A 16,047-nucleotide genomic window follows, 5' to 3' on the forward strand; every position below is an offset into this window, starting at 1 on the left:
CCACCCCCCCATAATCTGGATCACCCCCCCCCCATGGATTCCTCCCTTCTTCTGCCCCTAATCCGGATTCAACCCTAAACCGGATTGCTCCCCCCCAATCCGGATTGCTCCCCCCCAATCCGGATTGCCCCCCCTAATCTGAATTGCCCCCCCTAATCTGCATTTCCCCCCCCCAATCTGGATCGCTCCCCCAATTCAAATTGCTCCCCACAATCTGGATTGCCCCTCCAATCTGAGTTGCTCCCCCCCTAATCCGGATTGCCCCCCCAATATGAATTGCCCCCCCCCTAATCTGGGTTGGTCCCCCCCTAATCTGAATTGCTCCCCCTAATCTGGATTGCACCCCCAACTCGAATTGCCCCCCATAATCTGGATTGGCTGCCAATCTGAACTGCTCCCCCCAATCTGGATTATCCCTCCTAATCTGGATTGGCCCCCAATCTGAATTGCCCCCCCCAAATCTGGATTGCCCCCCCCCAATCTGAACTGCTCCCCCCCAATCCGGATTGCCCCCCATAATCTGAATCGCTCCCCCTAATCTCGATTGCCCCCCCCAATATGGATCCCCTCCATCCTTCCCCCCCCCCTTTCCCGACTCCCGTTCCAAATCCGGGTTTGGTTTTATTGTACAGGGGGGGTCGGGGGGGGGTCGGGGGCTCTCAGGCCGTTTCCATGGTTTCACCCTCTGTGGGGAGATGGGGGGGGGTGTGACACCTCTGGGGGTCCCCAAACCCCCTCCCCATGTCCCCCCCACTGCCCCCTCCCTGACCTCATTGAACACAAACACTTCCCCGTGTCCCCCCCATGTCCCCTCAGTGCCCCCCCATCCCCAGTATCCCCACACGTCCCCCCAGTGTCCCCCCCCAATCTCCAGTGTCTCCCCCATCCCCCATGTCCCCCCCCCGTGTCCCCCACTGTCCCCTCCCTGACCTCATTGAACAGAAACACTTCCCCGTGTCCCCCCAATCCCCAGGGTCCCCCCATCCCCATGTACCCCCCCGTCCCCCAATTGTCCCCCTGTCCCCCCATTATCCTCATGTCCCCCCCGTGTCCCCAGTGTCCCCGGTTTCCCCCCCATCCCCAGTGCCCCCCGCCATGTCCCCCCAATCCCCGTGTCCTCCCAGTGTCCCCCCTATCCCCAGTGCCCCCCCATCCCCAGTGTCCCCCCGTGTCCCCTCATGTCCCCCCCATCCCCGGTGTCCCCGTGGTGTCCCCACTGTCCCCTCCCTGACCTCATTGAACACAAACACTTCCCCGTGTCCCCCCATCCCCAGTGTCCCCCCACTGTCCCCCCCGTCCCTCTGTCCCCATGTCCCTCCAGTGCCCCCCCCATCCCCAGTGTCCCCCCATGTCCCCTCAGTGTACCCCCATCCCCACTGTCCCCCCAGTGTCCCCCCCCGTCCCCCCGTGTCCCCCCCAATCCCCAGTGCCCTCCCATCCCCCCCACTGTCCCCTCACTGAGTTCGTTGAACAGAAACACTTCCCCACATCCCCCCATGTCCCCCCCATCCCCGGTGTCCCCCCCCCGTGTCCCCCCCATCCCCAGTGTCCCCCCATCCCCAGTGTCCCCCCATGTCCCCCCCATCCCCGGTGTCCCCCCCCCGTGTCCCCCCCAATCCCCAGTGCCCTCCCATCCCCCCCACTGTCCCCTCACTGAGTTCATTGAACAGAAACACTTCCCCACATCCCCTGGTGTCCCCCCCCATCCCCGGTGTCCCCCCATCCCCAGTGTCCCCCCCGTGTCCCCTCATGTCCCCCCAGTGTCCCCCCTGTCCCCATATCCTCCCCCCGTCCCCATGTCCCCCCCCACTGTCCCCTCCCTGACCTCATTGAACAGAAACATTTCCCCGTGTCCCCCCCATCCCCGGTGTCCCCCCACTCCCCCGTGTCCCCCGGTGTCCCCCGCTGTCCCCTCACTGAGTTCGTTGAAGAGAAACACCTCCCCACGTCCCCCCATGTCCTCCCCATCCCCAGTGCCCCCCCCATCCCCGGTGTCCCCCCTGTCCCCCGTGTCCCCCCCCAATCCCCGGTGTCCCCCCCACTCCCCGGTGTCCCCCCGGTGTCCCCCGCTGTCCCCTCACTGAGTTCGTTGAAGAGAAAGGCCTCCTGGTACTCGCGCAGGTACTGAGTGGAGCGCGACTCGTCCAGGAACAGCGAATACACGCGTTTGATGTCCTCCACCTGCACCTCTGTGCCCTGGGGGGGACACGGGGGGGTCACACCCCGACATCGGCCCCCCCCGAGGGAGCCAGGAGGGGAGATCCATCGCCAGACACCCCAAAAGGCTTCGTGTCCACCTTGGGGGCCACCAGGGTGGATCCTGGGATCTCAGCATCCCCGAAGGGATCCAAACCCTCCCCGAAGGGATCCAGGATCCATCTCCAGACACCCCAAAAGGCTCTGCGCCCATCTTGGGGTCCACCAGGATGGATCCCGGGATCTGCTCTCTCCCAAAATGGATCCAAACCCTCCCAGACGTGATCCAGGATCCATCTCCAGACACCCCAAAAGGCTCTGTGTCCACCTTGGGGTCCACCACGATGGATCCTGGGATCTACGCATCCCTAAAGGGATCCAGGATCCATCTCCAGGCCCCACAAAATGTTCTGTGTCCACCTTGGAGGCCACCAGGGTGGATCTTGGCCTCCCCAAAGGGATCCCAACCCTCCCCGATGGGATCCAAGATGGGAGATCCATCTCCAGGCACCCCCAAAAAGGCTTCGTGTCCACCTTGGAGGCCACCTGGGTGGATCCTGGGATCTGCTCTCCCCCAAAACGGATCCAGGATCCATCTCCAGCCGCCCCAAAAGGCTCTGTGCCCATCTTGGGGTCCACCAGGGTGGATCCTGGGATCTCTGCCTCCCCAAACGGATCCAAACCCTCCCCGAAGGGATCCAGGATCCATCTCCAGACACCCCAAAAGGCTCTGCGCCCATTCTGGGGGCCACCAGGGTGGATCTGGAGATCTCGGCCTCCCCGAAGAGATCCAGGATCCATCTCCAGCCCCCCCCAAAAGGCTCTGTGCCCATCTTGGGGTCCACCAGGGTGGATCCTGGGATCTACTGCCTCCCAAAATGGATCCCAACCCTCCCCGAAGGGATCCAGGATCCATCTCCAGAGACCCCCAAAATGTTCCGTGTCCACCTTGGAGGCCACCAGGATGGATCCCGGGATCTGCTCTCTCCCCAAACGGATCCAAACCCTCCCAGACACAATCCAGGATCCATCTTCAGCCCCCCGAGAAGGCTCTGTGCCCATCTTGGGGTCCACCAGGGTGGATCCTGGGATCTACGCATCCCCAAAGGGATCCAGGATCCATATCCAGACACCCCCAAAACGTTCTGTGTCCACGTTGGGGTCCACCAGGGTGGATCTTGGCCTCCCCAAAGGGATCCCAACCCTCCCCGATGGGATCCAAGATGGGAGATCCATCTCCAGGCCCCCCCAAAAGGCTTCATGTCCACCTTGGAGGCCACCAGGGTGGATCTTGGCCTCCCCAAAGGGATCCCAACCCTCCCCGATGGGATCCAAGATGGGAGATCCATCTCCAGGCACCCCCAAAAAGGCTTCATGTCCACCTTGGAGGCCACCAGGGTGGATCTTGGCCTCCCCAAAGGGATCCCAACCCTCCCCAAAGGGATCCAAGATGGGAGATCCATCTCCAGCACCCCCAAAAAGGTTTCATGTCCACCTTGGAGGCCACCAGGCTGGATCCTGGGATCTGCTCTCCCCCAAAACGGATCCAGGATCCATCTCCAGCCGCCCCAAAAGGTTTCGTGTCCACCTTGGGGCCCACCAGGGTGGATCCTGGGATCTGCTGCCTCCCAAAGGGATCCCAACCCTCCCCAAAGGGATCCAGGATCCATCTCCAGACACCCCAAAATGTTCCGTGTCCACCTTGGGGTCCACCAGGGTGGATCTTGGCCTCCCCAAAGGGATCCAGGATCCATCTCCAGTCCCCCCAAAAGGCTTTGTGTCCACCTTGGGGTCCACCAGGATGGATCCTGGGATCTGCTCTCCCCCAAAACGGATCCAGGATCCATCCCCAGCCCCCCCAAATGTTCCGTGTCCACCTCGGGGTCCCCCAGGGCGGACCCGCGCCCACCTTGCGCTTGCGGGCCACCAGGCTGGCGGCCGTGATCAGCTGAATGGCGTAACGCAGTGACGTCTCCAACCCGATGCGCGTCAGCACCGAATACGCGTCCTCCGTCATCTCCACGTCCTCCTCCTCGCACCTACGGGGGCAGAAAGGGGCCTTAGGGGGCACCTGGGGGGGTTTGGGGGTGTCTCCGCGGACCCGGAAGGAGGTTGGGAGGCACTCAGGAGGATCTGAAGGAGCGTTGAGACGATTTTGGGGAGGTTATGGGGGATCTGGAGGGGCACTGAGGGGGTTTTAGGGGGCACTAAAGAGGATTTGGGGGGTTTTGAGGAGTTCTGGTGGGCGCTGAGGGGGTTTTGGGGTACCCTAAAAGGGAACTGGGGGACAGGGGATGAACACTGAGGAGTTTTGGGGCACCCTGGGGGATCTGGAGGGGCACTGAGGGGGTTTTAGGGGGCCCTGAAGAGGATTTGGGGTGTTTTGAGGAATTCTGGTGGGCGCTGAGGGGGTTTTGGGGTACCCTAAAAGGGAACTGGGGGACAGGGGATGAACACTGAGGGGTTTTGGGGCACCCTGGGGGATCTGGAGGGGCACTGAGGCGGTTTTAGGGGGCCCTGAAGAGGATTTGGGGTGTTTTGAGGAGTTCTGGTGGGCACTGAGAGGGTTTTGGGGTGCCCTAGGAGGGTTGGGGGACAATGGATGGACATTTGGGGGTTTTGGGGCACCCTGAGAGATCTGGAGGAACCCTGAGAGCGCTTTGGGGGTCCCTGGAGAGGTACTGAAGGGATTTTGGGGTGCCCTGAGCGATCTGGAGGAACCCTGAGGGCGCTTTGGGGGTCCCTGGAGAGGTACTGAAGGGATTTTGGGGTGCCCTGAGCGATCTGGAGGAACCCTGAGGGCGCTTTGGGGGTCGCCGGAGAGGTACTGAAGGGATTTTGGGGTGCCCTGAGCGATCTGGAGGAACCCTGAGAGCGCTTTGGGGGTCCCTGGAGAGGTACTGAAGGGATTTTGGGGTGCCCTGAGCGATCTGGAGGAACACTGAGGGCGCTTTGGGGGTCCCTGGAGGGGTACTGAAGGGATTTTGGGGTACTGAAGGGATTTTGGGGTGCCCTGAGCGATCTGGAGGAACCCTGAGGGCGCTTTGGGGGTCCCTGGAGGAGTACTGAATGGATTTTGGGGTGCCCTGAGAGATCTGGAGGAACCCTGAGGGCGCTTTGGGGGTCCCTGGAGAGGTACTGAACAGATTTTGGGGTACTGAAGGGATTTTGGGGTGCCCTGAGCGATCTGGAGGAACCCTGAGGGCGCTTTGGGGGTCCCTGGAGGAGTACTGAAGGGATTTTGGGGTGCCCTGAGCGATCTGGAGGAACCCTGAGAGCGCTTTGGGGGTCCCTGGAGAGGTACTGAAGGGATTTTGGGGTGCCCTGAGCGATCTGGAGGAACACTGAGGGCGCTTTGGGGGTCCCTGGAGGGGTACTGAAGGGATTTTGGGGTACTGAAGGGATTTTGGGGTGCCCTGAGCGATCTGGAGGAACCCTGAGGGCGCTTTGGGGGTCCCTGGAGGGGTACTGAAGGGATTTTGGGGTGCCCTGAGCGATCTGGAGGAACCCTGAGGGCGCTTTGGGGGTCCCTGGAGGGGTACTGAAGGGATTTTGGGGTGCCCTGAGCGATCTGGAGGAACCCTGAGGGCGCTTTGGGGGTCCCTGGAGGGGTACTGAAGAGATTTTGGGGTACTGAAGGGATTTTGGGGTGCCCTGAGAGATCTGGAGGAACCCTGAGGGCGCTTTGGGGGTGCCCTGGACGGGTACTGAAAGGATTTTGAGGCCCTGGAAAGAACTGGGGGGGCTGCAGAGCATTCTGGGGTGTCCTAGAGCATCTGGAGGCACTGAGGACGTTTTTGGGGTGCCCCGGGGAGTTTTGGGGTGCCCCTACCTTATCTTGAGGATCTGTTTGGTCTCTTTGTCGCTGTAGGGAGCGGTGGAGATGATGAGCAGCCGATCCAGGAGGTCGATGGGGAGCCCGTGGGGGCTCTGGTAGTTCGTTCCCCGAATCCTAAGGGAGGTAAAGGGGTGGCATTTAGACTCTGGGGGGGACCCCTGCACCCCAAATTTCACCTCCTGGACCCCCCTTTTCTTTCTTATACCGCGTGATGCCGCGGTTGGTGGCCATGATGAGCACAGGAGCCATATCGCTCTCCAGCGCTCGGTTGAGGAAGGAAAAGCACTCGATGTCCAACATGTGCACCTCATCGATGAACAGCACCTGAGGGGGGGACAATTATGGGGGGCAGAGAATTTGGGGGGGCTCAGGGAAGGGGGGGGGGGGGGGGGTTCCCAGCTCACCCCCGGGATGACTTCGGCTTTGCCTTCCTCGCGCCACTCGGCCACTTTGGCGTTGATTTGCTCCCGCACCTCCATCTTGATCTCACCGGTGTCACCTGCGGGGGGTCGGGGAAGGGTTATGGGGGGGCTGGGGGGGATTTAGGGGGGGCTGGGGGGGTCTCGGAGGGGTTATGGGGGGGCTGTGGGGGATTTAGGGGGACTGGGGGGATCTCGGAGGGGTTATGGGGGGGCTGGGGGTGATTTAGGGGGAGCTGGGGGTGATTTGGGGGGACTGGGGGGGTTTCAGAGGGGATATGGCGGGACTGGGGGGGGTCTTGGAGGGGTTATGGGGGGTCTGGGGGTGATTTAGGGGGGCTGGGGGGGATCTCGGAGGGGTTATGGGGGGGCTGGGGGTGATTTAGGGGGGCTGGGGGGGTCTCAGAGGGGTTATGGGGGGGCTGGGGGTGATTTAGGGGGGCTGGGGGGGTCTCAGAGGGGTTATGGGGGGGTCTGGGGATGATTTAGGGGAGCTGGGGGGGCTCTGGGAGGGGTTATGGGGGGGTCTGGGGGTGATTTAGGGGGACTGGGGGGGATCTCGGAGGGGTTATGGGGGGGCTGGGGGTGATTTAGGGGAGCTGGGGGGGATCTCGGAGGGGTTATGGGGGGGCTGGGGGTGATTTAGGGGGGCTGAGGGTGATTTAGGGGTGCTGGGGGATCTCGGAGGGGTTATGGGGGGGCTGAGGGTGATTTAGGGGTGCTGGGGGGGATCTCGGAGGGGTTATGGGGGGGCTGGGGGTGATTTAGGGGAGCTGGGGGGGGTCTTGGAGGGGTTATGGGGGGGTCTGGGGGTGATTTAGGGGGACTGGGGGGGATCTCGGAGGGGTTATGGGGGGGCTGGGGGTGATTTAGGGGGGCTGAGGGTGATTTAGGGGTGCTGGGGGATCTCGGAGGGGTTATGGGGGGGCTGAGGGTGATTTAGGGGTGCTGGGGGGGATCTCGGAGGGGTTATGGGGGGGCTGGGGGGGATTTAGGGGTGCTGGGGGGGATCTCGGAGGGGTTATGGGGGGGCTGGGGGTGATTTAGGGGAGCTGGGGGGGGTCTTGGAGGGGTTATGGGGGGGTCTGGGGGTGATTTAGGGGGACTGGGGGGGATCTCGGAGGGGTTATGGGGGGGCTGGGGGTGATTTAGGGGGGCTGAGGGTGATTTAGGGGTGCTGGGGGATCTCGGAGGGGTTATGGGGGGGCTGAGGGTGATTTAGGGGTGCTGGGGGGGATCTCGGAGGGGTTATGGGGGGGCTGGGGGGGATTTAGGGGGGCTGAGGGTGATTTAGGGGTGCTGGGGGATCTCGGAGGGGTTATGGGGGGGCTGGGGGGGTTTCAGAGGGGTTATGGGGGGGTCTGGGGGTGATTTAGGGGGACTGGGGGGTCTCAGAGGGGATATGGGGGGGACTGGGGGGGGTCTCGGAGGGGTTATGGGGGGGCTGGGAGTGATTTAGAGGGGCTGGGGGGGTCTCAGAGGGGATATGGGGGGGCTGGGGGTGATTTAGGGGGAGCTGGGGGGGGTTTCAGAGGGGTTATGGGGGGGGCTGGAGGTGATTTAAGGGGACTGGGGGGCTCTGGGAGGGGTTATGGGGGGGCTGGGGGTGATTTGGGGGGGCTGGGGGGGTCTCAGAAGGGATAATAGGGGGGCTGGGGGTGATTTAGGGGGGCTGGGGGGGGTCTTGGAGGGGTTATTGGGGGGCTGGGGGGGATTTAGGGGGAGCTGGGGGTGATTTGGGGGGACTGGGGGGGTCTCAGAGGGGATATGAGGGGGCTGGGGGTGATTTGTGGGCAGTTGTGGGGCAGGAAAGGCCATTGTGGGGCAGCTATGGGGCAGGAAAGGCCGTTGGGGGGCAGGAAAGGCTGTTGTGGGGCAGCCGGGAGGGCATGAAAAGCAGTTGTGGGGCAGTTGTGGGGCAGGAAAGGCTGTTGTGGGGCAGCCGGGAGAGCATGAAAGGCAGTTGTGGGGCACTTGTGGGGCAGGAAAGGCCGTTGTGGGGCAGCCGGGGTGGCAAGAAAGGCAGTTGTGGGGCAGAAAAGGCAGTTGTGGGGCAGGAAAGGCCGTTGTGGGGCAGTTGTGGGGCAGGAAAAGCAGTTGTGGGGCAGTTGTGGGGCAGGAAAGGCTGTTGTGGGGCAGCCGGGAGGGCATGAAAGGCAGTTGTGGGGCACTTGTGGGGCAGGAAAGGCCGTTGTGGAGCGCTCAGAACGCACTTAAGGAGGACGAAGGCGCTCTGGGCTGGAGAGGGGCAGTTTGGGGGCTCCCAGAGCAGTTGTGGGGCCGCTGTGGGGCCGCTATGGGGCTGCTATGGGGCAGCTATGGGGCAGCTATGGGTCAGACCTGAGAAGAGGGCGAGGAAGCCCTGCGTGCGGCTGTTGATGACATCGATCTCGTGCAGCGACACCGTGTGCACCACCTCTTTGCGCTTTTGCAGTTCCCCATCCGGACACTGCACGAACTTCGTCTGCGATGTGGGGGGGAACGACGACAAAAGAGATCAAAAATGGGGTTCAGGGACCCCCCCTCTGCCCCACGGCTGCCCCCCAAGTGCCCCTGGGCCCCACCTGCGCGCCCATAGCGTCGTAGTCCCGCGCCCGCGTGAAGGAGCGCCCCAGCTTCGAGATCTTCCCCGTGGCTTTGTCGATGGTGATGACGTCGCTGGGGGGGGGGTGATCAGCTGGATTTTGGGGGTCCCCCTCCATATTTTGGGGTCCCTCCTCCTCCCTTCACTCTCCTTTTTTTCTCCCCCGCTCCAAATAAGAGCTCCCTACCCCAATTTTGGGGTGTTCTCCCTCCACTTTGGGCCAATTCACCCCAATTTTGGGGTCCCCCACTCCAATTAAGAGCCTTCTACCCCAATTTTGGGGTGCTCCCCCTCCACTTTGGGCCAATTCACCCCAATTTTGGGGTGTTCCCCCCCATTTTGGGCCAATTCACCCCAATTTTGGGGTCCCCCACTCCAATTAAGATCCCCCTACCCCAATTTTGGGGTGTTCCCCCTCCACTTTGGGCCAATTCACTCCAATTTTGGGGTCCCCCACTCCAATTAAGAGCCCTCTACCCCAATTTTGGGGGGGTTCCCCTCCACTTTGACCCAATTCACCCCAATTTTGGGGTCCCCCACTCCAATTAAGATCCCCCTACCCCAATTTTGGGGTGTTCCCCTCCACTTTGACCCAATTCACCCCGATTTTGGGGTCCCCCACTCCAATTAAGATCCCTCTACCCCAATTTTGGGGTTCTCCCCCTCCACTTTGACCCAATTCACCCCGATTTTGGGGTCCCCCACTCCAATTAAGATCCCTCTACCCCAATTTTGGGGTGTTCCCCTCCACTTTGAGCCAATTCACCCTGATTTTGGGGTCCCCCACTCCAATTAACAGCCCCCTACCCCAATTTTGGGGTGTTCCCCCCCCATTTTGGGCCAATTCACCACGATTTTGGGGTTCCCCACTCCAATTAAGAGCCCCCTACCCCAATTTTGGGGCGTTCCCCCTCCACTTTGGGCCAATTCACCCCGATTTTGGGGTGTTCCCCTCCACTTTGGGCCAATTCACCCCGATTTTGGGGCGTTCCCCTCCACTTTGGGCCAATTCACCCCAATTTTGGGGTGTTCCCCCTCCACTTTGGGCCAATTCACCCCAGTTTTGGGGTCCTCCACTCCAATTAAGAACCCCCTACCCCAATTTTGGGGTGTTCCCCTCCATTTTGGGCCAATTCACCCTGATTTTGGGGTCCCCCACTCCAATTAAGATCCCCCTACCCCAATTTTGGGGTGTTCCCCTCCACTTTGACCCAATTCACCCCAATTTTGGGGTCCCCCACTCCAATTAAGATCCCCCTACCCCAATTTTGGGGTGTTCCCCCTCCACTTTGAGCCAATTCACCCCAATTTTGGGGTCCCCCACTCCAATTAAGATCCCCCTACCCCAATTTTGGGGTGTTCCCCTCCACTTTAGGCCAATTCAACCCAATTTTGGGGTCCCCCACTCCAATTAAGATCCCTCTACCCCAATTTTGGGGTGTTCCCCCTCCACTTTGACCCAATTCACCCCAATTTTGGGGTCCCCCACTCCAATTAAGAGCCCCTACCCCAATTTTGGGGTGCTCCCCCTCCACTTTGACCCAATTCACTCCAATTTTGGGGTCCCCCACTCCAATTAAGAGCCCTCTACCCCAATTTTGGGGGTTCCCCCTCCACTTTGGGCCAATTCACCCCAATTTTGGGGTGTTCCCCTCTACTTTAAGCCAATTCACCCCGATTTTGGGCTCCCCCACTCCAATTAAGATCCCCCTACCCCAATTTTGGGGGGTTCCCCTCCACTTTAGGCCAATTCACCCCAATTTTGGGGTGCTCCCCCTCCACTTTGACCCAATTCACCCCGATTTTGGGGTTCCCCACCCCATTCCAACACCGCAGGCGCCATTTCAAGCTCCTCCTGCCCCATTTCAGGGTCTATTTCAGGGTCCCCACCCCAATTTTGGGGTCTCCCACTCCAATTAAGAGCCCCCCACCCCAATTTTGGGGTGCCCCCCCCTCCGCCCTGATTTTGGGGTCCCCACTCACCCCGCCTGGACCTTCTCCTTGGTGAGAGATTCGATCATTTTGGTGCCGAGGTCATAAATCGTCTCCATTTCTGTTGTTTTCAGCGTCAACTTTCCCACCTTCGTGCCCTGAAACATTTTGGGGTGCCACGATTGGAATTTGGGGGGCCCCGATTGGACTTTTTGGGGTCCCTGAGTAGATTTTGGGGCTCCCTGATGGATATTTTGGGTCCCTGATGGATTCTTTGGGTCCCCAAGGGAATTTTGGGGTCACCTGAGAGAACTTTTGTGGTGCCTCGAGGGGATTTTTGGGGCTCCCCAACAGAACTTTTGGGCCCCTGATGGAATTTGGGGTTCCCCGATTGGACTTTTGGGGTCCCCAAGAAGATTTTGGGGCTCCCTGATGGATATTTTGGGTCCCTGATGGATTCTTTGGGCCCCCAAGAGAATTTTGGGGTCACCTGAGAGAACTTTTGTGGTGCCTCAAGGAGATTTTTGGGGCTCCCCAATAAAACTTTTGGGCTCCTGATAGAATTTGGGGGGCCCCGATTGGACTTTTCGGGTCCCCGAGAAGATTTTGGGGCTCCCTGATGGATATTTTGGGTCCCCGATGGATTCTTTGGATCCCCAAGGGAATTTTGGGGTCACTTGAGAGAACTTTTGTGGTGCCTTAAGGGGATTTTTGGGGCTCCCCAACAGAACTTTTGGGCCCCGATGGAATCTGGGGGGCCCTGATTGGATTTTTGGGGTCCCCGAGAGAATTTGGGGGACACCTGAGGGGATTTGGGGACTCCCTGATGGATTTCGGGGTACCCCGAGTGATATTTTTTGATCCCTGATGGATTCTTTGTTCCTCTGAGAGGACTTTGGAGGCCCCAAAGACCATTTTGGAGGCCCCAAAGACCACTTTGGAGGCCCCAAAGACCACTTTGGAGACACCAAAGACCATTTTGGAGGCCCCAAAGAGGACTTTGGAGGCCCCAAAGACCATTTTGGAGGCCCCAAAGAGGACTTTGGGGTTCCACGATGACATTTTTACATCCCTGATAGATTTTTGGGGTCCCCCGAGGGCTATTTTTTGGGGTGCTCACCGTGCCGGTGGCCGGGCGGTCAATCTGGACCTCCACTACCTCTCCCTCGATGATTTCCGTCTCTTCTCTGCGCCCCAAAACCCAACAAAAAGATCAAAACCGAAGAACGAGAAGACCTCAAACCACCCCAAAATCCCCCCAAAACGCGGCGAACCCCCCAAAACCCTACGAAACACCCCCAAAACTTGAGGCCTCACTTGATACGGACTCCGATGGATCGGCGGAAAGCCTGCGTGAGCGCTTCCGTTCGGCTCATCTCCAGCGAGAAGATCTCGCTGCCGGCGATGGCCGTGAACGGCGTATCCGGGCCCAACGCCTGCGCCATTCCTGATGGATAAACCAAAAAGGATATTTTGGGGTGAATTCCGGCTATTTTAGGGGAGACCAAAGCTCGGGGAAGGAGCGGGAACGCACCCATGGCGATGGCGGTCTTGCCCGTGCCGGGTTGGCCGGCGATGAGGACGGCTCTTCCGGCGATTTTGCCCTCTTTGATCATCTCGAGGATGACGCCGGCGGCTCGGCGCGCCGCCAGCTGCCCCACCATGCCCTGAGACACCTGCAAAAGGGGGGGCACGGGGCAGTTTGGGGGGGCACAGGAGGCTACACCCCAAAATTCGAACCCATCGCCAACCCTAAAGAGAGCGATCCCTTCAAGGCCCCTCCGCCATTGCGGCCCTCAACCCTCAGGGCCTCTCCATCACCTCAGGGACCCCCAAATCCCTTCAAGCCCCCCCCTTTACCCCTCTGGGACCCTCCATCACCTCAGGGACCCCCAAATCCCTTCAAGCCCCCCCCCTTCACCCCTCAGGGCCTCTCCATCACCTCAGGGACCCCCAAATCCCTTCAAGACCCCCCCTTTACCCCTCTGGGACCCTCCATCACCTCAGGGACCCCCAAATCCCTTCAAGCCCCCCCCCTTCACCCCTCAGGGCCTCTCCATCACCTCAGGGACCCCCAAATCCCTTCAAGCCCCCCCCCCTTTACCCCTCTGGGACCCTCCATCACCTCAGGGACCCCCAAATCCCTTCAAGCCCCCCCCCTTCACCCCTCAGGGCCTCTCCATCACCTCAGGGACCCCCAAATCCCTTCAGGCCCCCCCTCACCCCTCAGGGCCTCTCCATCACCTCAGGGACCCCCAAATCCCTTCAAGCCCCCCCTTCACCCCTCAAGACCTCTCCACCACCTCAGGGACCCCCCCAAGACCCCCAAAATGCCTTCACGCCCCCCTCAATTGCCCCCCTCACCCCTCAGGACCTCTCCATCACCTCAGGGACCCCCAAATCCCTTCAAGCCCCCCCATCACCCCTCAAGACCCCTCCATCACCTCAGGGACCCCCAAAATCCCTTCAAGCCCCCCCTCAATTGCCCCCTTCACCCCTCAAGACCCCTCCATCACCTCAGGGACCCCCCCAAGACCCCCAAAATCCCTTCAAGCCCCCCCTCAATTGCCCCCCTCACCCCTCAGGACCCCTCCATCACCTCAGGGACTCCCCCAAGACCCCCAAAATGCCTTCACGCCCCCCTCAATTGCCCCCCTCACCCCTCAGGACCCCTCCATCACCTCAGGAACCCCCCCAAATCCCTTCAAGCCCCCCCTCAATTGCCCCCCTCACCCCTCAGGACCCCCTAACCTCCCCCCCCACAGGACCCTCAAAAGCCAAATGATCCCCAAACCCTCTCAGGGCCCCCCTCAATCGCCTCAGGACCCCCAAAATCCCCTCCATTCCCCCCTTCAGGACCCCAACTCCCCCCCCAATTATCCCATTTACCCCTCAGGACCCCCAAAACACCCTGAACCCCCCCCCAATTGCCGCCTTCACCGCTCAGGACCCCCCCAATCCCCTCAGGGCCCCCCCAATCCCCTCAGGACCCCCCAATCCCCTCAGGGCCCCCCCCCTACACCCCAAAAAGAGCGATGGCCGTACCTGGCGCGGCTCGAGCGCGTCGTCCAAGCCGAGGCCGCGGATGTGGGAATGAGCACCTGAGAAAAAAAGGGGAGGGGGGGGATGAAGTGGGGGAACCCCCCCTCTCCCAGCACCCCCAAATTGAGGGGAGGGGCACCCCCAGAGCGAAGGGTCCTCACCGATCCGCTCAATCCTCGTCACATCCCGAACCTCCGGCACTTTTGTTGTCTGAGGAAGGGGGGGGATCGAAAGAGGTGTGAGACCCCCCCCCCAAAATCCTCTCATCGTACCCCAAAGGCCTTCAGGGTCCCCCCCAAATCTGCTCATTCCTCAGCCCCAAACCTCTCAGGACCCCCATAGATGTCCACAGGGGACCCCAAATGCCCTCAAGACCCTCCTAATCTCCTCAGACCCCCCCCCCCCAGATCCCAAAATATCCCCTCCGGACCCCCAAACAACCCTCAACTCCCCCCCAACCAATCAGGATCCTCCGCAACCTCCCCCCAAGACCCCCCAAAATCCTTCCAAACCCCCCCAGTCCCCTTAGGACCCCCCCAAACCCTTCTAGACCCCCCAAAACCCTTCCAACCCCCCCCCAGTCCCCTTAGGACCCCCCCAAACCCTTCTAGACCACCAAACCCCACCTCAACCCCTGCCATTCTCCCCCAAAAACCACTCAAGCACCCCCCCAATTGCCCCCCTCACCCCTCAGGACCCCTCAAAACCCCCTCAGGACCCCTCAAAACCTCTTCCATCACATCAGGGCCCCCCCATTGTCTCATTCATCCCTCAGGACTTCCCCCCTAAACCCCCCAATATCCCTTCAAGCCCCCCCTCAATTGCCCCTCTCACCCCTCAACACCTCTCCATCACCTCAGGGACCTCCTCAAGACCCCCAAAATCCCTTCAAGCCCCCCCTCAATTGCCCCTTCACCCCTCAAGATCTCTCCATCACTTCAGGGACCCCCCCAAGACCCCTAAAATCTCTTCAAGCCCCCCCTCAATTGCCCCCTTCACCCCTCAAGACCCCTCCATCACCTCAGGGACCCCCCAAGACCCCCAATATCCCTTCAAGCCCCCCCTCCATTGCCCCCCTCACCCCTCAAGACCCCCTAACCTCCCCCCCCCCCCCAGGACCCTCAAAACCCAAATGATCCCCAAACCCTCTCAGGGCCCCCCTCAATCGCCTCAGGATCCCCAAAATCCCCTCCATTCCCCCCTTCAGGACCCCCAACCCCCCCTCCAATTATCCCATTCACCCCTCAGGACCCCCAAAACACCCTGAAACCCCCCCAATTGCTCCCTTCACCCCTCAGGACCCCCTCCAATCACCTCAGGACTCCCCCATCCCCTCAGGACCCCCCAACATCCCCCCCTCACCCCCTTCCCCCCCCCCCTCACCGCGGTTGCCATGACTCCGCTCCGCTCGCTTCTCCTCGCGCTCTCCTGGCGCGCGCCGAGGCGGGAACCGGAAGTGAGAGCAGAAGACCGGGATCGGGCGGGAGAGGAAGGGGGCAGTGGGGGAGAGGCCGCTCTAGCAGCTCCTCTCGATGGTTCGCTGTCCTCCAGCACCACCAAAAGGCTGGCCCTGCCCCATACAGCCTGACCCATGGCTGCCCCATAGCGCGGCCTGGGACCCACAGCTGGACCTAGAGCTGCCCCATAGCGCGGCCTGTGCCTCATTCCCTTGACCTGCCCCATAGGCCGCTTCTTTCTGCCCCACAGGTCCAGCAGAGCCTGTTGTGGCCCCTTTGCTGACTCATGGGTGACCCATAGCTTTGCCCCATAGGCTGAACAGAAATGCCCCATAACTCCAGTCTGCCCCACAGCTGCCCCACAGCTGCCCCACAGCTACTCCATATTTTATGCCTATGCGCAGCACCACAGCTGCCCCATAGTTACTCTACGCCTCGCCCCACAGCTGCCTCACACCCTGCTCTACGCCCAGCCCCATAGCTGCCCCATAGCCACTCCACATCTTGCCCTATGCCCAGCCCCATAGCTGCCCCACACCTCCCAGTTCCCCACCCCCTCCCTGAGGTGACCCGCACTTT

The 16,047-nt window shown here is 61.1% G+C and overlaps 1 protein-coding gene across 1 annotated transcript; it reads right to left on the minus strand.

Moving 5' to 3' along the window:
- Positions 1 to 607: 607 nt before the first annotated feature.
- RUVBL2 (RuvB like AAA ATPase 2) lies at positions 608 to 15,957 on the minus strand. The gene is made up of 15 exons (XM_054052412.1): positions 15,395 to 15,957; positions 14,173 to 14,221; positions 14,015 to 14,070; positions 12,504 to 12,645; positions 12,287 to 12,416; positions 12,090 to 12,156; positions 11,021 to 11,127; positions 9,018 to 9,111; positions 8,794 to 8,917; positions 6,439 to 6,533; positions 6,240 to 6,358; positions 6,029 to 6,148; positions 4,106 to 4,235; positions 2,082 to 2,196; positions 608 to 685 (listed from the first exon to the last, which is right to left on the minus strand). The coding sequence occupies exons 1-15, from the start codon at positions 15,800 to 15,802 to the stop codon at positions 660 to 662; spliced, it is 1,782 nt and encodes a 593-aa protein (XP_053908387.1). The 5' UTR covers positions 15,803 to 15,957; the 3' UTR covers positions 608 to 659.
- Between the last annotated feature and the right edge of the window lie 90 nt (positions 15,958 to 16,047).

The sequence above is a fragment of the Cuculus canorus genome, chromosome 33, assembly GCF_017976375.1.
Source record: "Cuculus canorus isolate bCucCan1 chromosome 33, bCucCan1.pri, whole genome shotgun sequence".
NCBI classification, from domain to species: Eukaryota; Metazoa; Chordata; class Aves; order Cuculiformes; family Cuculidae; genus Cuculus; species Cuculus canorus.